The following is a 23,772-nucleotide window of genomic DNA, read 5'->3' as shown; positions in this document are numbered from 1 at the left end:
CTATTTTTGGTGTACCATGCGATGCCTCACCTGCCAAGGCTTCTCTCTCCGACCGAGATAACACACGCCAAGGGCAGTCAATGGCCACTAAGCCCAATGAGGATATGAAATCTTTCGATTAGCACACCGTTCTGACCACAGAATAGGCATATTCAACTGACAGAACCGACATGACCCACGCGGTTACAAACTTTCGCGAACGGCTACGGAAGAGTAAAACAACAAGATACCTCCGTGTTCATCCGATTGAGAACCATTACTTATCGTCAGGGAGATGGGTTTGATGACAGGGATCTAGTGCCTATGGAACTCAAGGCGATCTTTATAATGGAAGGTCCCTCAGGCGGTGGATATCTCCACTAAGGGTTCCGTGCTCAATGGGTATCGTTAGCATGAGTGGCTTTTTTGGCACCACGCTGTACATTCTCGGCACGCGATAGATAGACCTTGGGAGTTGGCTCCACCGGGATTGGACGCACATGCAGAGCCGAGCTCATCCAGACGATCAGAGATAAGCACATCTCGCGTGCTCGCCAGGCGATTCGAGCGAAAGCTTGTATAAAGGCTGGGAGGAAGAAGTCTTGCTAACCCCTTTCGAATCCCTATCGCCCCACAGAAGTCGCAGTCGCAGACCTTCAAGATGCCGACACCCATCTCTGACTCTGTCATCACCCATCCACCCAACGGTGTGACCGGTCACATCCACAACGTGCCGGACCACGACACAATCAATGCGCACCTCGATACTCACCGGGAGCAGGACTCGAACGACGAAAAGTACGACCTTGATCACAAGGGAAACCACCTTGCCGACGAAGAGATCACCGCCGCGCCTGCCCTGAAATACGACGACGATGGTCTCTTTGACAATGACGACACCATTATCGTCAGCGGTGCGGACGCCGCCGCTCACCTGTTGCCTATGAGGGATGACCATGACCCGGCGGTCACTTTCCGAAGTATGGTGCTGGCCACTGGACTTGCTGCTTTCCAAGCCGTCATGTACCAGATCTACTCGGTGAGTCAGCGCGCGACCTGTGAGACTTAACATCCGCTGACGACGTACACCACAGTATAAACCCACCCAAATCACTATCCAAGGTACCTTTATTGTGCTCATCGCCTACTTTGCCGGTAAAGCTTGGGCGTTCTGCCTGCCTCGTGGTGACAGATTCGAGGCTCGATGGAGAGAAAAGAATGGTCAAGGTAAACTGCCCTTCTGGATCTCGGCGTTGGTGTTTATCAACCCTGGAGAGTGGGGCTTGAAAGAACACGCCATCTGCGCCATCACCGCTACATCTGCTTCCAATGCGTCTGAGTCGATCACCGTTTTCAGTGCCCAAAAGCTCTTTTACGATCTTCCCCTCAGTGCCGCTACTATCGTTCTCAGTCTCATCTCTATCGGTCTCTTCGGTTATGGTCTCGCCGGTCTCTTCCGACCTATCTCAGTTTGGCACGTCGACGCGGTCTACTGGAGTACCTTGCCTACCGTCAAGACGCTCCAAGGTCTTCACTGGCAAGACTTGAAAAACTCGAAGCCTCTACGATGGTTCTGGTATTCATTCTGCGGAATGTTCGCCTACGAGTTCCTTCCCGCCTACATGTTCCCCTGGCTCAACTCGGTGTCCATCCCATGTCTTGCCGCTTCCAAGACCACCGGTGCCAAAGCTGAAGTCCTTACCAACCTTTTCGGTGGTTCCCTCAACAACGAGGGTTTGGGTCTTTTCAGTTTGTCCTTTGACTGGCAATACGTGAGTGAGGAGGAGTAGTCTATCGCCATCGGGCCTGTGCTAACTTACCTTCAGATCACCTCGTTCAACACTTCGCTCCCTTTGGTTCTGCAAGCGAACGCTGCTGTTGGTTACTTGGTCTGTTTCATTGCCATGCTCGGTATCTATTACGGCAACGGCTGGAACGCTCAGTCTCAACCCTTCATGTCCACTCGATTGAGATCCGAGAGTGGGGGCGCCTACCCTATTGCCAAGGTGTTCAAGAACGGTGTTCTTGACACCGACGCTCTCGCAACGTACGGCGTTCCTCGATTGACGGGCACTTTCGCTTTCGCTATGTTCATGGCCAACGCCGCGGTGAGTGATTGTTCTCGCTCAGTGAACGTGATCCCGGGCTGACGAGGACAACCCTTACAGATCGGCGCTCTCGTCATGCATGTCTTCCTTTTCTGGGGCAAGGACATCGTGAAGACCTACAAGTCTGCTCGAGAAGGTCGATATGACGATAAACACCACGAACACATGGTCAAGCACTACAAGGAGACCCCTTGGTACTGGTATGCGGCAATCCTCTTGGTCAGTTTCATCCTCGGTATCGTCGTCGTTGTCAAGGAACACATCACGCTCCCGGTCTGGGCGTACATTGTTGCTTTGCTCATGGGTTGTTTCATCGCCCCTCTGGTAAGCTGTGCCATGTTTCCCAGCAACGTGCCACGCTGACCACTTACACCAGAGTACAATCCTCTACTCTCGATACGGTAACGGTATCGCCACCAACAACTTGTCCAAGATGTTGGCTGGTTTGATGCTTCCCGGTAAACCCGTCGGTAACATGTACTTTGCTGCGTGGTCGCACAGCGTCATCGGTAACTGTGTCAACTTGTCTAATGATCTGAAGATGGGAGAGTACCGTGAGTGACCAGACGAGCAGGGACCGTCGCGCCGAGGCTGCCGCTGACGGAACACAACGCTCCCTTAGTCAAAATTTCCCCTCGTGTCATGTTCCTCACGCAGACTTGGGGTACCATCTTCGGTGGTTTCATCAACTACGTTGTCATGATTTCGATCGTCTCCAACAACAAGGAAGCTCTCGTCGATTCAAACGGTTCTGCGTCTTGGTCTGGTGCGACTATTCAATCTTACAACACCAACGCCACCTCATGGGCCCTTGCCAAATACCTTTACAAGGGTGGCGAGCCGTATGCCATGGTCCCCATTGGTCTTGCTATTGGTGGAGGTGTCGTCGTCCTCCACCGAATCTTCTTCCACGTGAGTGTTGCGCGCACGAAGCCGTTATAATTCTTACTGATCCCACTTTGTCACACAGTTTGTGCCCAAGATCCGAGGTTACGCCGTCGATGATCTCAACTTCCCTCAGTTCATCCAATACGCCGGTTACATCCCTTACAATGCCTCTCAAACCTGTGTCATCTTCTCACAGATCATCGCGGGTTTCTTTGTCCAATTCTACCTCCGAAACTACAAGCCCCGATTCTTTAAGAACTACTCGTATCTCATCACCGGTGCTTTCGACGGTGCGTCGCTTACCGCATTGTTCATCTTGTCGTTCGCCGTGTTTGGTGCCGGTGGTCCCGCCATTCCTTTCCCCACTTGGTGGGGTAACAACGTTGACGGGTACTACGACCACTGTCCGATCACCGAGTAATCGGGCAGGAGCTGAGCGCTTCTGCGAGGGAGGGATTTCCTTAGGCGATGGAAGTTGTACGGCGGTAGTGTTGTTCTGCGATTGGATCATTATTTGTTATTCTCACACGGGATCATTTGTTTTCGACCATTTTTATAGATTTATAGTCGAAGATTGTCACTCTTTTGAGACGATTGGCGATCTTTACCAAGCGATGCCAGGTATGCATATGCTATTATACGTGTATGATGTGGGTTTGTGCTACATTCGATCTATCCGCCTACGATATTCGTCTTTCTCCTCTCATCCCTTACAACGCCATGAAAGCTCCGGCGATCACACCAACCGCGGCGAGGAGAGGTGAAGCAATGTTTTGAAGGGAGGCACCGCTGGCGGCGTTACCGGCAGCGGAAGTGGCAGCTCCCGCAGCGGAACCAGCGGCCGAAGTAGCAGCGCCGGCAGCAGAACCAGCACCAGAGGTGGCAGCACCAGCAACGGAAGCACCACCGGAAGTAGCGGCACCAGCAGCAGAAGCACCGCCAGAGGTAGCCGCACCAGCGGCAGACCCAGCACCGGAAGTGGCACCAGCAGCACCGGAAGCACCAGCGCTGGCGACAGACGAAGCGCCGGAAGCAGCTCCGCTAGCAACGGTAGAAGCTCCACTGGTGGCTGCACCGGCGACAGAAGATGCATCGGATGCAGCGGACGAAGCACCTGATGCGCCAGAAGCAGCAGCGGACGAGACGGAGCTCATGGCGCCTGTAAGAGGGTCAGCAACGAATCGATAAGCTGTACGAGTCACTCACTAGCACCTGAAGCAGTGGCACCTCCAACGACACCACCTGCGGCACCGCCTGAAGCGGCAGACGAGCTAGCACTGGCGCTAGCAGCGGAAGAGGAAGTGGGGGTGTCGAAGAGGAAGTTGGGAGTCCAAGCTTGACCAGCGACTCCAGGTGCGCAGTTCTGTCTATATGTCAGCGGAGTAAAGCAAAAATGTGTCAAGGTGGAACATACCTGGGTCTCGGCATTGGTGCCGCTGGCTTGGAGACACTGAGTACCGCCGGTGATGGCACTACGAAATGAAGGCATTAGCGATAGTAATCGGTACGAAAGCAGGAATCACTTACACTCGGTTGTCCCCGGTCAAGTACCAGGTCTGAGATGCGGACTGAGCGCAGTTTGACAAGCTGTCATGGTGTCAGCGTAGCGCAAAATTAGACTTAGAAGAGTGATACGCACACCATGGCTCGTCCAGGAGCGGGGTTCGACCCAGCATCAAGGCAGAAGTTTGTGCCGAAAAGTTGAACACCGGCATTGTTGCCCGACGAAATGACCTACTGGAATGTCAGCTGGTCTTTGTGTATAGCAGCAACAGAACCCACCCATTGTTGTCCGGTCGAGGTCATCTGCGCATTGTTGGCGTTACAAGATCCAAGGACAACAGAGTTACCTGCAGCAGGAGTGCCTGAGGATTGGAGGCATTGTCCGCCCTGAGTCAAGGTCTGCACCGCGGCGAAGGCGACTTGAGCAGACAAAGCTGCGGCAGCAAGGAAAGAAGCTGTGGGAGTGATCATCTTGGCGTTGATTTTTGGATTGAACAATAGTCTAGTGGAAATGCAAAGTCGAGATGTAACTGATGAAGGTCCCAATAGTTCGACTTAAACCCACCCACCCACCTGAGACCGGGATCCTACTTTTCGGGTGACGGAGCTATGACGATCAGGTTCCCGACTCTATGACGCGTTATGACAATGATGCATCGTGCTACTGCCCTGAGATACGGGCGATCTCTACCCATCCATCGATCCCATGCACCATCTGGTCTATGCAACGCCTAGAACCTTGAGCAGAACTCTCCCCACTCTTTCCCCATCATGAGGAAGCTTCGTCTGCTTTCTCGACTTTTCGGCGAATGCAGCATCGTACGTGCCTTCTTTCTCATAGTTGTCAATGAAAGGGACGAGAATGTCCTCGTGCCTGCAAAGGTCAGCGAAAAGATCTCAATTGCTAGTACCTACCATTCAGGATGACCTGCATAACATATCAGCCATGCACTGGTTGTGGATACACCTGACTCACCTTGGAATGCGATGATATGCACGCGGGACCATGGATCGCCTGGCAGAGTGTCCGCGTCTGAATGCGTGAACGCAGGGGGCTTCTTTTCGTCCGCGTAAAAGTGTACGATGCCTTGAACCGGAGTGAGATCGGATTTACCTAGGAGATGGAAGTCGTCTGGCACTTCTGTGACGATGTCGGAATGGATCTGCTGCATCGTCTGGAGGGGGCGTCAACGGTAGTGCATACCGAGACCGGTCGCCCACTCACTACACTGTCCTTGAGCTTCGACGTGTCTGAATCCGATTCACCTCCTTCTGCCCATATCAACCGCTTGCCGATCTCCGTCAGCTCGATTTTGGTACTTCCGACCTCCCTACGACTGTCAGCTGTCGTCATCACGATATTATCACTCACCATCCCTTTGGGTTCTCCTTGATCTGACATGGTCCAAACGCTCTTGCTATGATCTGTAGTCCGAAGCATATTCCTAAGAGCCGGATACGAGGGTATTCATCCTGAGGATCAGTCGCCATTCTGTCCTCTTATGCACTCACAAAGATCTTGATCAGATACCCTGCTAGCTTCAAGATCCAAATCGAATCAGCATGCGCTTCATCCTCAAAGCTTCCCGAGATGATAATCGCGTCGATCTTTTCCAACTCGTCGTCCTTGGGATATTCCCGTTTGTTCAAGACGTCGTAGGTCAGTATCTCCAAGTCGAGATGTGCTGGGAGAAGCGGCTCGAACAGATTATGGACGATATCTTGGTATTCGCCATGTTGCTCGATTGACTCTTTGGCCAGCGAGTCGCACTTGAAGAACGCGAGAGTGAGCTTGCCGCTGGGCCCAGTGTCTTTCGAAGGCATTGCAAGGGATGATGCATAGTAAACAGAACACACAAAAAGATGTGAAAGACGTGATGTGGTCTGATGCAACAGAGTTGGGGTCGCCGTCAAGATATATCGTCACCGCCAAGACAGAGAAGACAGAGACCGGCCCAGAAGTCGCGGTTGCGTGGGAATGACAGAGGAGGGGCCGAATAAGGAGAAGGCAAGGCGAGACATACTGTAGCTAGTGGCAGACTACCAATGTTCGCATATCCCGACGTGTATTCGCTAGACATACAATAGATTCGTCTAATCATAAAGGCATGTACTCTATCTCCTATTGCTCCCCGAGAACAGAATGTCCTCATCCATTGATACCCAAACCCCAAATCAATACTTTGGCGCAACAGTCGCGGCAGACGTTGCAACGATTTAATCCATCCGCCCCAACGTGGCTATCGGCTCGATACCGACCATCTCCCTTTTGATGTCCACAGGCTCTTCTTCGCTCTCCTTCGTAGATAGCACCTCAACCTTCTCGGAGTCCGTTTGTATTTGCCTCTGTTCCCGTTCCAAAAACCAGACGATTACACCGGTGAACGTCAGGAAAGTGGCGGAGATGACGGTAGCCTATCGTGATGTCAGCGGAGACTACAATCACACGACAACGAGATTACATACCCAAATAAATCCACCTCGGAACCCTGGTGCGTGTGACACTGGCCACGCAACAAGAGGGACCACCAGGCCAGTGACCTCTCCGAAAACATTGAAACAAGCAAAGGCGATGGCTCGTGTCTCCAGATCTCCAGCTAACTCGTCTGCGATCCAAGCGAAGATGATCGGAATGGATCCCTGAGTCCATCCGAGGGCAATGTATGCGAAGAATTTGAGACCAGAGGGTATACTCCAGATGGAGAGGACCAGATTTGAAACCACCGCAAGTATTCCGTTGAGAACAATGGGTTCATATCGTTTACCGCGCATGTCGGTGTACCATGAAGTCGTCAAAGCGCTGACGACGGCCACTGCATTGGTGACCGTACCGATATTGTTGACCAGAGGAATGGAATACTTGTCTGGCTGGGATTTAAGCCACAAGAGGAAGGGTGTACCGGCAGCATAAAACGTGTTATACGACAGCACACCTAGCCATACGAACGCATGAAAGCGCCACTGAGATAACACTCTGCGAACGAGTTGCCAGCTGAGTCCGGTGGAATCTCTGAACCCTTCTTCCGCGATACGACTCCTGGCCAATTCCTTCTCGCGTTCGTTGAGGAATCGCGACTTGGTTCGTTCGGGCACATCGGGGAATACGAAAATCCCACTGGGTATTTGTCAGCGCGAGGATCTAAGTGCTTATATGCAAACTTACAGCAAGGCAATCGGCAGCGTGATGATCGTACAGATGATGAAGAGCCAACGCCATCCTTGAAGCCCGTGGTGGCCGTCGAGGTTGGTGTATGCTGCGGCTTGTAAGTAGCCAGCGAACATTTGACCTAGAGGATTGGAGATCCAGAACAAGGCATTTCGTCTACCCAGTTCGCCTTTTCGATACCATCTGCAGACATCAGCAGAGATCTACTTGTAAAGGCACTCACGAGTTGACACAATGCGTTAATCCGATGAAACACGACGTGGATCCGAGACCGACAAAGAAACGCATGACGACTAATTGTTGATAGTTTGTGGCGAAAGCCGTACCGAGTGTGAAAAGACCCCAGAAGACCTCTGCCGCGGGCAAAAAGTACTGAGCTCTGGTTGGTCATGGCGAGTCAGTTACCGGACAGAAAAGATGGAAGAATGACATACGGTATTCGGGTGATGGCCAGGTTGCTAGGGAGCTGGAAGACGACATATCCTACTTCGTCTGTTCTGTCAGATTTTTCTCAGCAATCGGGTAACTCACAAGCAGCGTTGATGTAGTTGAGACGGTTTCCGGTGAGGTTGAGATCCTCTTTCATCCCCGAGACATATGCGTTACCTAGAAGATAATCAGCAATAGTTCCCCTCAGCATAAACCTACTCAATGCTGAGACGTCAAGGTATTTGGTGAAGAAGGCCAAGCAGGCGAAGGTCAATACCAACAGATCAATCTTGCGCACGAGTCTACGCTCCTCCTTCGGCATCTCTTCGGGATACCATCGAATGACACCTTCAAATCGGCGCAGTATCTCAGTCATATTGGCGACGGGCGATCGGGACCATTGAAAAAGCTCCCCGCAAGCCGTGTGTGTGTACGATTTATATACCGCCGGATCTATTTTTGGCGGTATTCAGCGCATCTCGTTAATACATTCAGTGCATGGGAACAATTCAGAGTCTGATGAGGGGTGATGGCGTGATGAAACTTGCTCACAGCTATGTGCTCGGCAATACCGAGTGTCTCATCAGACCTGCGGATATGCATACCTTGTAGATTCAATGATAAGATGATGATATCAGAAATCATCCGTCGGGTAAAAGGATAAAGTGTGAACTGACGTGATCGTAGCTCGGTTTTCCAATCAACCCTGAGCAGAAGTCGTCTAGTCGAGGGCAGAACAAAGGATAGACGATACAAAAAAGACCACCTACCCCAGCGAGTCTGCGAGGGAAAGTTTGAGCCACAAAGGGAGCTCTTCGTGACGTGCTCAGAAACGCCCTTTCGAAGTCCCTGTGAGGCGACGTCGTCCAAATCAGGTAATGAGATGTCCGGCAAGCATTGTTTACGGCCTCACACCGACTTGACCACGCATGGCCTTGACCCGCCCTTGAACTGCCTCCTGCTTCAGCCGCCTTGCCAGAACACATCAATCAACATAAAACTGCGGATTATGTTACCTTGGAGGTTGTGGAAATGATTACGTCATCACTTGTCGTCTCTTGTTATTGATGTCAACCACCTAATTCGCTTTCTGTCTCTTTCATATGCTAGTTGTCGGTCTCATCTTCATCCAATCAATTGTTCTTGTTGAAGTCAAGAACATACGATGTCGCGCATGCGCGATATTATATCACCACCCAACGGAGCCAAATTAAATGTCACCTCAACCACAATCATCACCGACAGCGCCGGTTGCGAAGAAGCCGAACAGTGAGCAGAGTCTTCCGATATGCTTTGAGGTGGTCTCTCACGTTGCTTTGAAGGCTGTGATGCCTGTCGGTCGCGCAAGATAAAGTGTGACCGCATCAACTCGACCGAGTTATCATCCTCCCCAATACACCCCTACACACTTCCGCCTTGTATAGTGCGTATCTTTCTCACAATAGCTCAGACTAAGTCATCTAATATGTTTCACCGGGTAGCAATGCGATCAACTTGGAGTTGAGTGTACGACTACCTGGAGACCTAAGAGGGTGCGTGTGTTCGAGCTTACTGATCGTGAGGAGCTGACATCTAGCGCAGCGCGGACCACCGAGTGAATACCTCAAGTGAGTCAGCTCTGGACTAGGTACATCACCGGAAAGTTGACTCGATATCGTTGCAGGAAACGCTTAGCTTCCGAAGATGCGGGCTCCAATCGTCCTAGGGTACATCATGGCCAGCCTTCGATTACGCAAATCAGTACCACCCTCGTTCCTTCACCTACCACGCTCCTCTCGCTATCACCTTTATCGTCGCATTCTTTCCGCACAAGCTCGACGCCGAACTCGCTAGAGAGTGTACTGGCAAGAGATGTAGCAATGTATATATTCTCGCTATTCTTTGATTACGTGGGTAATCGACAGCTATCGCGAGCAACACGTGTTCGTTACACTGACTTTGATCCGTCATCTTAGGTCCACCCGTTAACTCCTTGCCTTCATCGACCGACGTTCTTGCTGGAAGTGGAGAATCGTAGAGACGAACAGGATCCTGTCTTCCTGGCTTTGGTGTTGAGTGTGTTGGCATCGGCAATTGTTCAGGTGAGGATTTGTTCATCTGGTATCAACGCACAATCCGCTTGCCCGTCGTCCATCTCACAGTGTCCCTCTCAAGAAACCGTAGTCTTACCTTACGTCCTCACCTTTTTTTTTAGATACCCAAGGCACTACTCCCACCGATCGACGGGATTCCTGCTCGAGAGATGGCAGGCAAATGCTACCAGGTATCTCGGCTGGTCTCAATCGACATCTATGATCCCCCTACAATAGAGCTGGTCATCACGCGATTCCTAGATGCGATATATCATTTAATCTCCGGAAGATTAGGTGCACAAGGTGTGTATTGGCCATACTCAACAATATAGCCTGCCGTATTAACCTTGCATTCGTAGCGGCGTGCTTGGGGGAGGCTCTGCAGCTCGGCGTGGCCTTGGGACTTCACAAAGAGGCCAGCTATGCCGGTCTAGGTGAGTGCATTGATCTGCATTAATCTGTATGGAAGGTGTAACACTCAAGCCCATCTCTGCGACAGATCCAATCAGTGCGGAAGTGAGACGCAGAACGTTTGCACTCATCTTCACGTCCGACAAGTCTGCGTGAGCGTTACCTATTAGTATACAGCGAGTGGATACTGAATCACGTTGATTCACGTGATAGGGCCTGTCTGAGGGACCGCCCCATATTCTTAGACGCGGAAGAATGCGACACTCTGATGCCTAGAGAGGTGTAAGTGCAAGTGTTGAACGATCAGAGTCTCATTGCTGATCAATGTGATGGCAGCGACGATGAATACATCACTAGAACGGAATATCTGGACTTCCCCCCTCATGCTACGTCCACAATAGCCGGCTTCAAGTGAGTTTTGTCGACCTTTTCGATGCGGTGCCGAAATTGTTACTGACCTGCAATTCCAGTATTGTCACGAAGATCTTCAAGTGAGTGCATGATCGTTATACGTCCCGAAGACGCCCGCATACCCATTCTGACACCCTTCGGTAGAGTGATAGGAGACGCACTCATCCTGCGCCGACGGCTTCGACAAGAAGGCCCCTTGACCCCTGAACAGGTCTTGGCGTATCTGCGGCGGATCGCTTCGATCTCCGACGATCTGACAAGGGTGCTACTGGACATCCCGTCGGGGCTCAGATTGACTGAAACGCCAGTAGCTTTGGAGATTCCGTACGTCAAAATTTATGGGTTGTTTATGTCGCAGCTGACGGCTTACTCCAGTGGCTCGACCGAGGAATGGGGACAAGATATGTTAGCCCAACTGGACGTATACTTCAGTCAAGCATATCAATCTCGGTCAATCGCCAAAGAATCGTTCTTGGTGTTGAAGGGGAATATCTACGTCACTCATGCCCTGGCGCGATACGTTTTGTTGTGAGTGGTGCGCCGCAGTTGTGACAGCAATGCCTAACCCACAGGACTCCTCGCAGAAAATGTAGAGACGAGGTGATTGAGCGGGCAAACCCATCTGATGGTGCGACTACGAGCGGTATGTTAGATCACCATTCAACCTGTATCACGTCTGACATGTCAAGCAGTCATAGTGCAGATGATATCTCGCTTAGGCGAGAGTCAGGACAAGTATGAAAGTATCGTACTGGACTTGTTGAAGGCGCTCCACAGGTGGGGTTTTGGTTTGTTCCCGCAAAGTTTCCTAGCTAACATGATCGTGCAGTATTCCGATCCAAAACGTTTGTCGCCCCGTCTCCGTGGTCGCAAGTCCCAACTGACCAAACCGTTCTGCAGCTTGCTGTCAACGGACCTTCCTTGGTGAACAAGGTTCGATACGTCGCAGTGTCATTGCTAGACGCTCTAGATGCTAGAGATCCTGTTAGTCCGGAGGGTGCCTATCTGCTTGATTTCTTAGGCATTCTTTCGGAGATTGAGCAGGTACGTAACGTCTTGACACGTTGCAGATGGCCGAACGCATGCTGATATCTCAATCGCCTAGACTTTGTGACGAAGTCCCTCGCACTTCGAGTCAGACTGAATGGAGAGGAACAGGCGAAATCGCACTCGATTGTGACAATCACTAACACAGACCTTGTTGTAACAGTAATTGATTGGGAGCTTTCAAGCCTATCCAATTGGGAGACATCTATATATGCATATGCTACCGAAACGACACGAAGCTCTTCAGATCTCTACGATGACTGCTATATCCAGGCTGGCTCATATAATCGTGGAGCTTGCAGCCCGATCCACTTGTATGATTGAGCCAAGTGGACAGGACCAGAGAGATGTATTCGGGTCGATGAAGATCCCACCCTGATCTCGTAATCTCCTTTTCGTCCAATCCACGACTTCTCCTGGACGCTGTAGAAGGAGAATGCTTTGTGCTAGAGACATGGGGTTAGCACGAAACGCACATTGCAAGTCGATACACTTACGTCGAGGTTGATCGTCACTTTGCGCGACTCGCCAGGTTGCAAGAATACCTTGACGAGCCCACCCAGCTCCTGTTCAGGTCTTTCAACGACCGGCGCAAGGTCGTGCACATACACCTGGGCTACTTCTGCGCCGGCGACTTTGCCACTGTTCGTGACGGTGAAGCTCACGTTCGCTCCGAAGGCTTGTGTGTCTACAGACAGACCGCTAGACGTAACGTTAGCTGTGAACCTTGTCGAACCAGTTCGCACAAGCCCTCACCTGAATTTGAAAGAGGTGTAACTCAATCCGTGACCAAATGAGAAGGCACTCTTCGGATGATCGGCTCGGTCAAAGTATCGATATCCAACGCCAAGACCTTCAGAGTAGACCGTGTCGATTGGGTGACCGAAATCCTTGTGACTGGGGTAGTCTTCCAAGACTCGGGGCCAAGTAACAGGTAGTTTACCGCTCGGGTTGATCGAACCGAAGATAGCATCTGAAATAGCCGTACCACATTCGTTTCCACCGAAGAAGGCTTGAATCACAGTGGGCGCACAGGTTATCCAAGGCATCTCCACCGGCATTCCTGACTGGTTGACGATAATGGTCTCAGGTTTGGCAGCGAGTAACGCTCGGACTAGGTCGTCACTTCCTGGTGGAAGTTTCATGTCTTCTCGATCGTAGGCTTCGGACTCCCACTCGGAGTTGGTTCCAATGCAGACGATGGCCACTGGGCAAGGAGTGAGCACAGATCTGGAGAGCGACTCGTACGACGTACCATCCGATTGCACGGCAAGCTTGACGGCCTTTTCGATCTCTTCCTTGGCGTCACGCTTCTTGCGACCTCCAATTCGGATACCACCTCTTCGGCCGGTCTGTGAGGTCGGGGTCAGCCTGCGCAGAGCTCACACGTCTTAGTTGACTCACATATGGAGACATGGCATTGAGCTGCTTGAAGTTTGAGAATCGGACTTCAAGGTTGTATTCCGTCCCGGCTCCGACGATAACTTCTCCTGTTCGCTCCTCGGCACCGGTGTTGAACTATGTGGAATAGTCAGCGACGATCTGACGATTCAGCGAAGGCACTCACAAACAGTAAACCCTCCTTCTGGTCTGTAGAGTTGTCGATGATCTTCTCTCCGTTAATGTAAAGATCTGCTTGACCGGCTACGCCTAGACCGAGTTCCCACTGGAAGGTCAGCTTTGCTCGGCCAGGGTATAACTCACAGTTCCGCTCTCGTCAGGGGTAAATACAGTCTTCAGCTGCAGAGTAAATGATCAGCATTGCCTTCTTCTGCATGCTTATTCACTTACGGACACGTATCCTCTGACGGGGATCTCCTTGGGAATACCATCGATGAAGTACGAGAACGCCGAGTTGTTGAACTTCTGGAAAAGTGGCTTGACGTTGTTCTCCCATGGGCTAAGGGAAGAGATCAGTTTGACTGGTGAAAGAAGAGTTGAATCGCTCACTTTTGATCGTAAAAGTCACACTGCACCCCCGGTCCAGCGGCTTTCCCATTTTGAGGATGATGGATGAAAGGTGTCAACAACGGAGTCCATCTCGACGCATCAGATCCGATAGTGTACTCGACAGTCGCACCGAGCTGCTCAGCCTGCTTGGTGATCGCTTGAAGAGGCGTGACAAGATATGTCGGGGCGAGATTGGCGCTTCCACCACCAGCGTAAGCTGCTGTTCGAGCGTTTGGTCCGATGACAGCGATCTTCTGGCTTCCGGACTGGGCGATAGGCAAGATGTCCTTGTCGTTCTTGAGGAGGACCACGGCGGAGTCGGCTGCTTCTCTTAACAAAGCGCGGACCTTGGGCGTATTAATGGTATCTTCCTCTTTCTCAAACTCGATACCGGATTGCTGGGCCTCTCGGACGTAGTGGAGCACCTATGTTCGGCGCGATATGAGCGTTGTCTTATCACCACTTGAAGCGGCCTCAGTGTGAGAACGCAACCCAGACGTACCCTTAAAACACACTCGTCTATGTCCGTGGGTACCAATTTCCCACCAATGATGTCCCGCTCCAAGCTGGACCCTCTCATCAATGATGGTCCTGGCATTTCCAAGTCCAAAGACGCCTTGACAGCTTCTGACGAGGAGTAAGTCCCGCTCCAGTCCGACATAATCATCCCCTTGAACTCGAAATCTCCGCGAAGGATCTTACGGAGCAGGAAGGGGTGTTCGGCTACGTGAAGACCGTTGACTCGGTTGTAACTTGACATCTAGGGTTTTTGGTCAGCGGTCTGTCTCCCGGATGGACGCATTTATGTCGAGTGGACTCACGAAAACCGAAGGTCTCGCTTTACACTGAATCCTGAAGGGCTCTAGGTAGATCTCGTGCATTGTCCTTTCGTCAATGACCGAGTTGTTGCTTCTTCGGAGGTATTCTTGCTCGTTCGCGAGGAAGTCTATGATGTCAGCGAGGAGTTGTGGATGTGACGCTTACGTTTTGGAGCTAGGCAGTTTGGTCAGTCAGATCAAAACGTCGCAAGGAGCACCAGTGCACTCACATGTCATGACCTTTTTCGATTGGACACCCTCGATCCACGAAAGCGCGATGTTTCCACAAAGATAAGGGTCTGGCCAGAATCGATCAGTTCTGCCCTGTACCGCGACGCACTCCCACACGCACTCACCTTCACTGAACGATTCGAATCCTCGTCCTCCACAGGGATGTCTCTGACAGTTGGTCGTGGGTCCGAGCAGGCATTGGACACCCCGAGCACGACATTCCTCTCCTAAAGCTTCGCCGATACGTCGAGCAAGGTCTACATCCATCGAAGCGGCAAGACCTGTCGCCGCGGGGAAGCATGACGCGGGTGCACCGTTCGTCCCTGCGATATGTCAGCAGAGGTCATAGCCACCGAGGACAAGCACTCACAGGCCGTCCCTCGCACTCCGTTCTGACCCGTAGGATTAGCTCGTTCACATCGTCACCATCGCTTCATCACTTACAGGACCGTCGCTACACTGTGGCTTCTGTCAGCGTCACGTCCTTTGTACCTTGAGGTCGGGCACTTACTCTCACGCGGGGGACACCTAGCCTGGGCACGGGCACTGTATGCCACATATCATCTCCACTCAGCAGAGCGATCTTCTCCTCGCTCGTGAGCTCTTTGAGCACCGCTTCTGGGTCGATCACAGCGAGTTTGGTCATGTTGTAGCGGGCGTCTGGCTGGATATGTCGTTAAAGGTGAAGTGTTGTTCAGAGTTAGCCGTTGCGAATGCTTCCAGCTCTGTCGACGTCAAGGTATACATGCAAACAACACTTTGACTCCTTTCTCCTGTTACTTCGGCTTTGCACCGGTCGGAGATGTCTCCTTTGTCGCTTACGATGTTGACGCAGACCGTATTTCGGCGAAACCTCGGTGCGGCATCACGTCGGTGGAGGGTGCGGGGCGTCAACGATGTGGGGTATCGGACCGGACATCCAAGCATCGCATCTGCATCATCAGCTGATGGCCTGTGAGGTCCAGCGGGGGTTCCCCTCAGTCGATGTGGGGTTGGACTGCTTCTTGCGGTAAGATGGTATAATTTCGCCAAGGCCTCCACCTTCCAACTCCTCCGGGGTTTCTCCGTCCTCTTCCAATCGATTCCTCTCCTCGTTCGACTTCGCATCGGTTTCCTTCGTTTCCTTTAAGCTTCGGAGCGCGTTGGACGTGGCAATTTAAACATAAACCCGAAAACAATCTACCTCAAGAGACCACGACATGGAATACTATAAGGAGACCCCGGCATTTCAAGTTGTCCCCACGGTGTCTCCGATTCTTCATCAATCGACATTACTCAAACCCACACGATGACTGTAAAATTCTCAGATCTGCCAAACAACACTGCGTCGAGATGGTGGAAAGATCCTGGTATGAGGACGGGTGAGTTGGGAGAGGTGTGAAGCAGACTAGCGACGAATGCTGACTTTGCTGCAGGTTTCCTCCACATCTTCACGCTGTATACCGCCGTGTAAGCGTAATGTCCTAGCCTCAGTCTTCGTCGCTAATCTTTGAACAGCTACTCGCTCGGTTACGATGGATCTCTTCTCAACGGTCTGCAAGCGCTTACCGAGTGGAACCGTGACTTTGTGAGTGGCCGTGGTACATTTCTGAGGCATCGTCTGACGCTGTCACAGGGAACACCCTCTGGTACCAAACTTGGTTTGATCGCTGCGAGTTACTATCTGTGAGTGGGTCCATCTTCGTAAGCGAAATTAGGCTTACCCACCATCGCAGTCCCAAGATCCCTCTCACATTCGTCATCGCATGGATGGTCGACAAGTATGGGCGAAAAATCGGTCTTGTAAGTGCTTCGAGCTCTATACAATGTGCCGCGACTGACCATCGAGGTAGTACTGCGGTGCCTTCTTCATGTTGATCGGTGCGATCGTCGGAGGGACCAGTCATTCCGTCGGTCAACTGGTTGGATCTCGTGTTCTTCTTGGTGTTGGCACCGCTGCTGCTCGTAAGTACGATGGCGGAGCGACAAGGCGTTCACTGACCCAGCGCAGAGGTCACCGCGGCCGCTTTGGTACCTGAGCTCGCTCACCCTCGTATCCGACACTACGCCGGTGGCTTCCTCAACACCACGTACTATGTGAGTGGCAAATTTGGATCCTGAACCAGTGTTCATGCTGACGACGTTTCCAGATCGGCTCCATCTTCGCCGCATGGCTCACATTTGCGATGGTCTACTACCCCGGAACCAGCTCTTGGTCCTGGCGTGTCCCTACGCTGATCCAGGGGTTCGGACCGATCTTGCTTGGTCTCGGTGCTTGGTTCGTCCCGCAGTCCCCACGATGGCTGGTCAAGCAGGACAGAGTGGAAGAAGCACACAAAATCCTTGCCACGTATCAGTGAGTTGCGACCGCTGGGCTGTTGTCTGCTGTACTAACATTACCCCCGCAGTGCAAACGGCCAGATGGATGACGAGCTCGTTCTCCTCGAGATGAGAGAGATTAAAGCCTCTGTGGAACTAGAGAAGCTCGCCGGAGAGTCTTCATGGCTCACTTGGTTTCAAACCAGTGGCAACATCCGTCGATTCCTCGTTATCATTGTCATCGGTACATCCACCCAATGGGTCGGAAACGGTGTTGTGCAGTATTACCTCGTGCCCGTTCTCAAAACTGTCGGTGTATCAAAACCCGCTCAAACCACCGGAGTCAACGGCGGTCTCGCCATCTGGAACTGGTTCATCTCGATGGCTGGAGCTGGTCTCGTGGAGCGATTCGGACGACGACCACTTTTCCTCACTTCGATCATCGGCATGTTCTGCTCGTTCGTCCTGATCCTCGGTCTCGCCGGTGGTTACAACACGACTCACCACGCCCCTACCGGTATCGCCATGATCCCGTTCATCTTCGTCTTCATGGGATTCTACTCCCTCGCTCTCACTCCCCTGCCCATGCTCTATGTTCCCGAGATCTGTCCACTCGCGCTTCGAGCAAAAGCCGCGGCGTTGCTACTCCTCTCGCAGAACTGTGCCCAAGCGTTCAACCAGTTCGTCAACCCGGTCGCCCTGAAAGCGATCAGCTGGAAGTACTACGCTGTCTACGTTGCCGTCGACGCGTTCTACATCGTCTTGTTCTGGTTCATGCTCCGTGAGACCAAGGGACTTACCACCGAAGAGGCCGCTGTTGTATACGATCCCGACCACATCAAGGAGTCAAACAAAGAAGCGGAAAGACGGATGCACGAGCAGGCTCTCAAGGTTTTGCACGCTGAACAGGATGAGAAGAAGGGTTCGTCAGAGCATGAGTTTGTTGCTTAGACAGTCATAGTAATAAAGGTATATGCATGGTGCGTAAAGGGTATTATGGGTGCATGAGGGCAGCAAGGAAAGGTTGTGACTTGTTTAGCACGGGGGACTGGGTAGGAAGCGATGAGAACGCGCTGGAGAACGAGGAGCGGTGAGCTTGCTGGTGCTTCTGCTGTTAGTTCGTTGAAACGATGTCGAAGACGGGCCTCCTCCGTTGAACATCCACACCGTAAGGTCAATGTCATATCCAGTACATCGTTCTCATCTATTCGTGTACGTAACCGAACTCATCGTTACGCTTGTACTCCCTTGTTCAGCCTCATCCACTGTACCAACGCCACAATCAACAGACTGTTTCCGTAAACCATGCCCATCCTGGGTATACCCTTGTAGAATTGTCGGTCCTTTCCAGCTGGCGTTCCCTTCGAAACGTTGCCGACTGAGCCTGAAGGCAAGACTTGGGCCAGACAGGCTTTAAGACCAGATACCGCGACGTTGAGGTACTTTTCCCGATCGAGAAGACCCTGCATTTGGTCAGCTTTCAGTCCGTGTCTGGTCAAACTCACCAATCGAATGGCCATCAACATTCCCCCGACGAAACCGGACGAGCCGCTGGTCTCGACGTAGCTTGTGGGATCGTCGATCAAAGTGTGCCATAAGCCAGTCGCGGGGTCTTGAAACGGGACCAGTCCATCGACCTGACGATGCAGAGCAGATACCAAGGTTCGGTGAACAGGGTCCGACGGTGGAAGTCCGGTGAGCTCGATGAACATGGGTATAGCCAGTGTAATCTGTGATGTTTGTCAGCGTTTGGTCGCGAGTGAAGGTTGACCCAACTTGCCCAGCAATTGCCTCGCGCCCAGGGTGCGTCAGAGGACCAACGACCTTTTGATCCTCCATTCAGATCAAACTGCCAGGCATGGTACCAGAAACCAGAGACCGGATCCATGAGGTACTCGATATGCAGGAGGAACTGATATTTCGCTACGTGATCAGCGCTTCTGTCTCCACCCGTCGTCACTTACCTTCCTCAATGTATTGTGGACGATTCAAGAGCAATCCGATCTTCGTCAGAGGGATCACTGTCATCATCAATGTGTCGTCCCACAACTGTCCTTCGTTGGGAAGGCGGAATGTCACTATAAGTCTGTGATCAGCTCGTTCCGTGGTTATATCGCAGAACCGCTTACAGTGTTGGAATCCTCCCTCCGGTGTTCCTGAACAGATCGTCAGCTTTCCAAGATCGTGTGGGGATATACAGCGGCAACCCACTAGGAAGGTCGTTCATGATCCACTCTGCCCACTCATCGATCCACTCTCCGAAACGTGTTCTCCATTCATCGTCCAAAACCGATCCCTTTCCTCTTTGCTGGTCGAGATCGACGAGACAAGCGACGCTGTACATGACCGCCATCGAGTTGATGTTCTTTGTAGGGATACCCTCGTTGTTTCGCTGTCGGTACCAGTCTTTCATCAAGTCGAGAACGCCCTCGGCGGTAGACGATGAAGGGTCTAGTGAGGAGGCGAGTTGGTAGTACTACGAGGAAAATCAGTACGGGCTCGAGCTAGAAGTGGATCGGCTCACATCGAACAGGCCATTCATCCCTACACCACAGTCAGCTAGATGTATTTTCTTCGAGGTTGTGCTCACCTATCGCTTGGGGCCACTCCCATCTGTGGTACGTGCACGTGTCGATCAAGCGCCCGTCCGGCACTGCACTTGTCAGTAGATGCACCCAGACGCTAGTCACTCACGTCGGTATACGAAGCGTCCCGTCTTGTCCTCGACCTTTGTCATTCCATCTATCAGAAGGGCGAGTTTAGCCTCTGCCTCCTTGTGGTTGAGGTCATAGACTCGGTAGTCGAAAGCGGGCTCAGGAGTGAGCTCGTCGAAACCATCGGCAGTGAAGAGCGCATTGGCTGCTTGTGGGTCGGATGCGTCGATTTGAAGCACCATGATGAAGCGATGAGGTAGGTTGATGCGTAGTTGGTGTGTGGTTGTAAGTATGTAGTTGGTACGTTGTAGGACTGTAGCTGGATGACTTGATGCTCTTCAACGTTCAAATTGATGTCATTCCATGTTATCTTTACTAAACGCGCATCACAGAACAATCTCGGTCCCTGAAACAAAGTGGACATCTCGGTGGATTCCCGAGTCCGACCGTTGCGGGCCGAGATTGTGTCCGGTGGAGTATGGTGAGTTTACACCCAACGGACCAACGGAGCCCACCCGAAAAACCTGAATCTTGGCGTCTTATCATTTCCGAAAGGTGGATATGCTCTTGGCATCTGATGTGGCTTTATCGATCTGTGCAGATCTTTCCCCGCGGGACACTTTGCCAAGACTGTCTAGTGGGAGCTTTACAACGGGCCGTCCCTGGACATGAGCAGCTTAACCCACTTTTACTATGAGTCAACTGCAGATCTTCATCCATCTTATCTTGCGGCCCGCAGATAGAGTCAAGCTAATTGGGTCTCGAGATCCACTCGGCCCGTTTGATTGGCGGGGCCAAACGGGGTAACGACCATGATATATAAGAGCTCGACGCGAACCCCACAGGTGCCCCGTTCTTCTGATCAACAGTCTAAGATACCAACTCACTCACGAACTTAGTCACCATGTCGCAAAACGTCAAGCACTCCGATATCGATACCGTCCCCGCATTGGGCCAGACCGACGAGAAAGGTCACGACGCTTTCATCGAGGATGTCGAACTCAACAAGAAGGATCTCGTCGAACAAGTTGAAGATAACGAGGCGGCACCGTATATCGACCACACCATCGTCATCGATGAAGCGGAGAACAAGCGACTTAAGAGGATGATCGACCTCAGGTGAGTAAGCAGAGTGAGCAGGATTCGACTGGCGCTGACTTATCGTAGGATCTTGCCTCTTCTCTGTCTTGCCTACTTCGCTCAAGCGATGGACAAGGGCGCAACCAGTCCCATCAGTATCATGGGGTGGTTGGAGGACGTCGGCGCGACAGGCCAAGACTACGCCCTTACAAGTACTGTGTTGTGGATCGGTCTCGTTGCGGGTAACCCTGTGGTAAGTTCGCTCCAACACACACGTGTGGCTACGCTTACACTCCTTGCAGGCATCCCAACTCATTCGACGATTCCCCGTCGCCAAGGTACTTGCCGCCTCCATGCTTGTCTGGACTGGTCTCGCCTTCGCCCTCGTCTTCTCCTTGAGCGTTCCTCCTATTCTTGCCAACCGTGCTTTCCTCGGTTTCTTTGAGGCCACTTTTGTGAGTAAGGAGGATCCCTCTCACGATACACACACGCTGACCCTCCGCAGAACCCATGTCTCGTCACCGTCATGGTCCAATGGTACCTCAGCTCCGAACAAGCTCTCATCTCCGCCGTCTGGCACTCGTTCACCTCGTTGTCCACTTGTATACAATCCGTCATGGGTTTCGGCTTCTACTACGTTCAAGAGCACAACAACACCGGCGGTCTCCGAAGCTGGCAATATCTCCTTTTGACCGCGGCTTGTATCTCTGCCATTGCAACGAGTGAGTTCCTAGAACATCGTAATGGAACGGCGCTGATACCTCGCAGTCCTCGTGTTCTTCTTCCTCCCCGACAGTCCTACTCGTGCACGATGGGCCGACGAAGAGCTCAAGACCAAGCTTGTCGAGCGAGTGCGATCCAACAACCAAGGTATCAAGCAGAAGGTGTGGAAGTCGGAGCAAGCGTGGGAGACCGCCAAGGACCCTCAAGTCTACGCACTGTTCGCCTTGACCTTCTGCCAGACCCTCGTCATCGGTGGTATCGGCAAGTTCAGCGCCTTGCTCATTAACCGTGCTTTCGGCTTCGACGTCGCGACCAGTCAGCTTCTCAAGATTCCCGTCTCCGTCACCGGTGTCTGCTCGTACTTCCTCATGGCATACCTCCAGCAAAAGTTCGAGCAGACTTTCCTCACCATGATCGGCTTCACTCTCCTCAACATGATCGGCACTATCGTCATCGTTTGCGTTCCTCCCAGCACCAGCACTCGAGTCGGTCTCATGATCGCTTTCCTCATGTTGCAATTCTTCGGCGCGTGCAACACTGCTACGTCGGTTGTTTTGAGTCGAGTGAGTAAAGTCTTACGTGAGAGCAACAGTATCACTGACACACCTACAGAACATCGCTGGTCAGACCAAGAAGTCCATCGCCTACGCGACCACTTTCATGGCTTGGGGTGCCGGTAACGCCGTCTCACCGCAACTCTTCTGGTCGACATGGGCCCCACGATACATCCCCTCGCTCTACATCCACCTCGGCTTGTACGCGACTTACATCCTCCTCGCCATCGCTACCCGAACCATGCTCATCCGTAGAAACGCCGCGAAGAAGGCCGCGCAACTGGAACGAGACGCCACGGAAGTGCAGGCGAACCTCCACGCTTTCCAAGATCTTACCGATATTCAGAACCCGGATTTCAAGTACTCCATCTAAGCGCACGATCATGGACAAAGGGAATATGGTATGAAGGGATTTTGATATGTTTCGAATAGGAAAACAATGTAGTAACGGTATGTACAATATGAACAAATGTTATCGGATAGGCATAGTACAGACCATGTGCAAACGGCGCTGGAGCAGTCGTATCAGATGTCTTAGTCGTCCAGTCCTGACGCTTCGGTCGTGAAATACACAATCTGTTCTCAGTATCCCTGCTTGACGTGCCATGTTCATATCGTGCGCGTCCCTCTAGACCGGTACGATCGAGAATGGATATGATTACGATCATCGATCAGAGATCGATATATCCAAACCGGATCAACAAACAGGTAATGCGGCTGCTCTCGCCCTACGATGTCATATACGGGCGAGACGGGCTGGGCACCCGTTCTCCGGATCAGGTCAGTTAGTGTTCGCGAGACCTATAGTTGATTCCACATAACTAACGCAATCCTCGCCACGAGTTTACAAACCTTGTGGTCTAGGTCCGATAAGAATCTAGGGTTATAGGGGTCGTTCCTGCCTGGGGAGTTTCGGCGAAACAACTGATTGTCGATCTTTGATAGATACTAGATGATAGTTAAGACTCATGGCTATCTCAATCCACTGCAATCAAGACTCTATCAGGTATAACAGTCTGGCAATCACTCAGTGAAAACACCACCCAAGATAAAAACCCCTAGGGGGTTATAGGGGAGTCTGGGTGCCGGGTGTTTCGCGGTTATCGAGAGTTATGACATGATTTACATATCACTAGAAAGCTCTGTTCGAGCTGATTCTGAATCTGTAACTCATTTGGCGAGGGGCTGAAAATTGATTGAGTGGGGTCGAAAAGAAGTCGATCACCCCATCTTTTTTCATCAAAATTAGGGGTTAGGGGTTAGGGGGTTAGGGGTTAGGTTAGGGGGTTAGGGTTAGGGGGTTAGGGGTTAGGGGTTAGGGGGTTAGGGGTTAGGGGTTAGGGTTAGGGGGTTAGGGGGTTAGGGGTTAGGGGGTTAGGGGTTAGGGGTTAGGGGGTTAGGGGGTTAGGGGGTTAGGGGGTTAGGGGGTTAGGGGGTTAGGGGTTAGGGG

At 52.0% G+C, this 23,772-nt stretch overlaps 9 protein-coding genes across 9 annotated transcripts; 4 read left to right on the top strand and 5 right to left on the bottom strand.

Moving 5' to 3' along the window:
* Nucleotides 1-377: 377 nt before the first annotated feature.
* CI109_104969 (uncharacterized protein) lies at nt 378-3,396 on the top strand (the record flags this gene model as incomplete). The annotated part of the gene is made up of 8 exons (XM_032007804.2): nt 378-386; nt 617-1,018; nt 1,074-1,751; nt 1,806-2,087; nt 2,148-2,411; nt 2,464-2,641; nt 2,710-2,999; nt 3,058-3,396. The coding sequence occupies 8 exons, from the start codon at nt 378-380 to the stop codon at nt 3,394-3,396; spliced, it is 2,442 nt and encodes an 813-aa protein (XP_031857888.2).
* Nucleotides 3,397-3,685: 289 nt separating this feature from the next.
* CI109_104968 (uncharacterized protein) lies at nt 3,686-4,949 on the bottom strand (the record flags this gene model as incomplete). The annotated part of the gene is made up of 6 exons (XM_032007803.1): nt 3,686-4,134; nt 4,182-4,338; nt 4,390-4,447; nt 4,503-4,562; nt 4,615-4,709; nt 4,758-4,949. The coding sequence occupies 6 exons, from the start codon at nt 4,947-4,949 to the stop codon at nt 3,686-3,688; spliced, it is 1,011 nt and encodes a 336-aa protein (XP_031857887.1).
* Nucleotides 4,950-5,198: 249 nt separating this feature from the next.
* Nucleotides 5,199-6,302, bottom strand: CI109_104967 (uncharacterized protein; the record flags this gene model as incomplete). The annotated part of the gene is made up of 2 exons (XM_065967593.1): nt 5,199-5,238; nt 6,010-6,302. 2 exons carry the CDS (start codon nt 6,300-6,302, stop codon nt 5,199-5,201), a joined length of 333 nt encoding a protein of 110 aa, XP_065823665.1.
* Nucleotides 6,303-6,695: 393 nt separating this feature from the next.
* On the bottom strand, nt 6,696-8,718 carry CI109_104966 (uncharacterized protein; the record flags this gene model as incomplete). The annotated part of the gene is made up of 8 exons (XM_065967592.1): nt 6,696-6,893; nt 6,945-7,593; nt 7,642-7,813; nt 7,878-8,023; nt 8,079-8,130; nt 8,176-8,250; nt 8,293-8,526; nt 8,679-8,718. The coding sequence occupies 8 exons, from the start codon at nt 8,716-8,718 to the stop codon at nt 6,696-6,698; spliced, it is 1,566 nt and encodes a 521-aa protein (XP_065823664.1).
* Nucleotides 8,719-9,287: 569 nt separating this feature from the next.
* On the top strand, nt 9,288-12,081 carry CI109_104965 (uncharacterized protein; the record flags this gene model as incomplete). Its single annotated transcript, XM_065967591.1, has 18 exons — nt 9,288-9,342; nt 9,396-9,496; nt 9,555-9,605; nt 9,655-9,680; nt 9,737-9,962; nt 10,029-10,154; nt 10,268-10,448; nt 10,505-10,579; nt 10,645-10,708; nt 10,770-10,838; nt 10,893-10,967; nt 11,112-11,291; nt 11,343-11,495; nt 11,552-11,610; nt 11,660-11,744; nt 11,797-11,812; nt 11,868-12,011; nt 12,073-12,081. The coding sequence occupies 18 exons, from the start codon at nt 9,288-9,290 to the stop codon at nt 12,079-12,081; spliced, it is 1,695 nt and encodes a 564-aa protein (XP_065823663.1).
* Nucleotides 12,082-12,277: 196 nt separating this feature from the next.
* Nucleotides 12,278-15,659, bottom strand: CI109_104964 (uncharacterized protein; the record flags this gene model as incomplete). The annotated part of the gene is made up of 15 exons (XM_065967590.1): nt 12,278-12,460; nt 12,512-12,716; nt 12,771-13,221; nt 13,270-13,366; nt 13,419-13,532; nt 13,582-13,664; nt 13,715-13,754; nt 13,806-13,914; nt 13,965-14,389; nt 14,467-14,724; nt 14,786-14,910; nt 15,013-15,081; nt 15,139-15,336; nt 15,384-15,405; nt 15,525-15,659. The coding sequence occupies 15 exons, from the start codon at nt 15,657-15,659 to the stop codon at nt 12,278-12,280; spliced, it is 2,514 nt and encodes an 837-aa protein (XP_065823662.1).
* A 642-nt stretch (nt 15,660-16,301) lies between these two features.
* On the top strand, nt 16,302-18,262 carry CI109_104963 (uncharacterized protein; the record flags this gene model as incomplete). The annotated part of the gene is made up of 9 exons (XM_032007798.1): nt 16,302-16,374; nt 16,429-16,462; nt 16,511-16,580; nt 16,629-16,678; nt 16,729-16,795; nt 16,846-16,957; nt 17,004-17,089; nt 17,143-17,348; nt 17,401-18,262. 9 exons carry the CDS (start codon nt 16,302-16,304, stop codon nt 18,260-18,262), a joined length of 1,560 nt encoding a protein of 519 aa, XP_031857882.1.
* Nucleotides 18,263-18,543: 281 nt separating this feature from the next.
* CI109_104962 (uncharacterized protein) lies at nt 18,544-20,207 on the bottom strand (the record flags this gene model as incomplete). The annotated part of the gene is made up of 9 exons (XM_065967589.1): nt 18,544-18,774; nt 18,817-19,041; nt 19,092-19,234; nt 19,276-19,389; nt 19,441-19,467; nt 19,523-19,787; nt 19,836-19,855; nt 19,902-19,924; nt 20,002-20,207. The coding sequence occupies 9 exons, from the start codon at nt 20,205-20,207 to the stop codon at nt 18,544-18,546; spliced, it is 1,254 nt and encodes a 417-aa protein (XP_065823661.1).
* Nucleotides 20,208-20,869: 662 nt separating this feature from the next.
* CI109_104961 (uncharacterized protein) lies at nt 20,870-22,695 on the top strand (the record flags this gene model as incomplete). The annotated part of the gene is made up of 6 exons (XM_032007796.1): nt 20,870-21,084; nt 21,133-21,298; nt 21,348-21,500; nt 21,551-21,767; nt 21,814-22,331; nt 22,381-22,695. The coding sequence occupies 6 exons, from the start codon at nt 20,870-20,872 to the stop codon at nt 22,693-22,695; spliced, it is 1,584 nt and encodes a 527-aa protein (XP_031857880.1).
* Between the last annotated feature and the right edge of the window lie 1,077 nt (nt 22,696-23,772).

Source organism: Kwoniella shandongensis, chromosome 9, assembly GCF_008629635.2.
Source record: "Kwoniella shandongensis chromosome 9, complete sequence".
NCBI lineage: Eukaryota > Fungi > Basidiomycota > Tremellomycetes > Tremellales > Cryptococcaceae > Kwoniella > Kwoniella shandongensis.
This window is presented reverse-complemented; position numbering and strand designations above follow the sequence as displayed.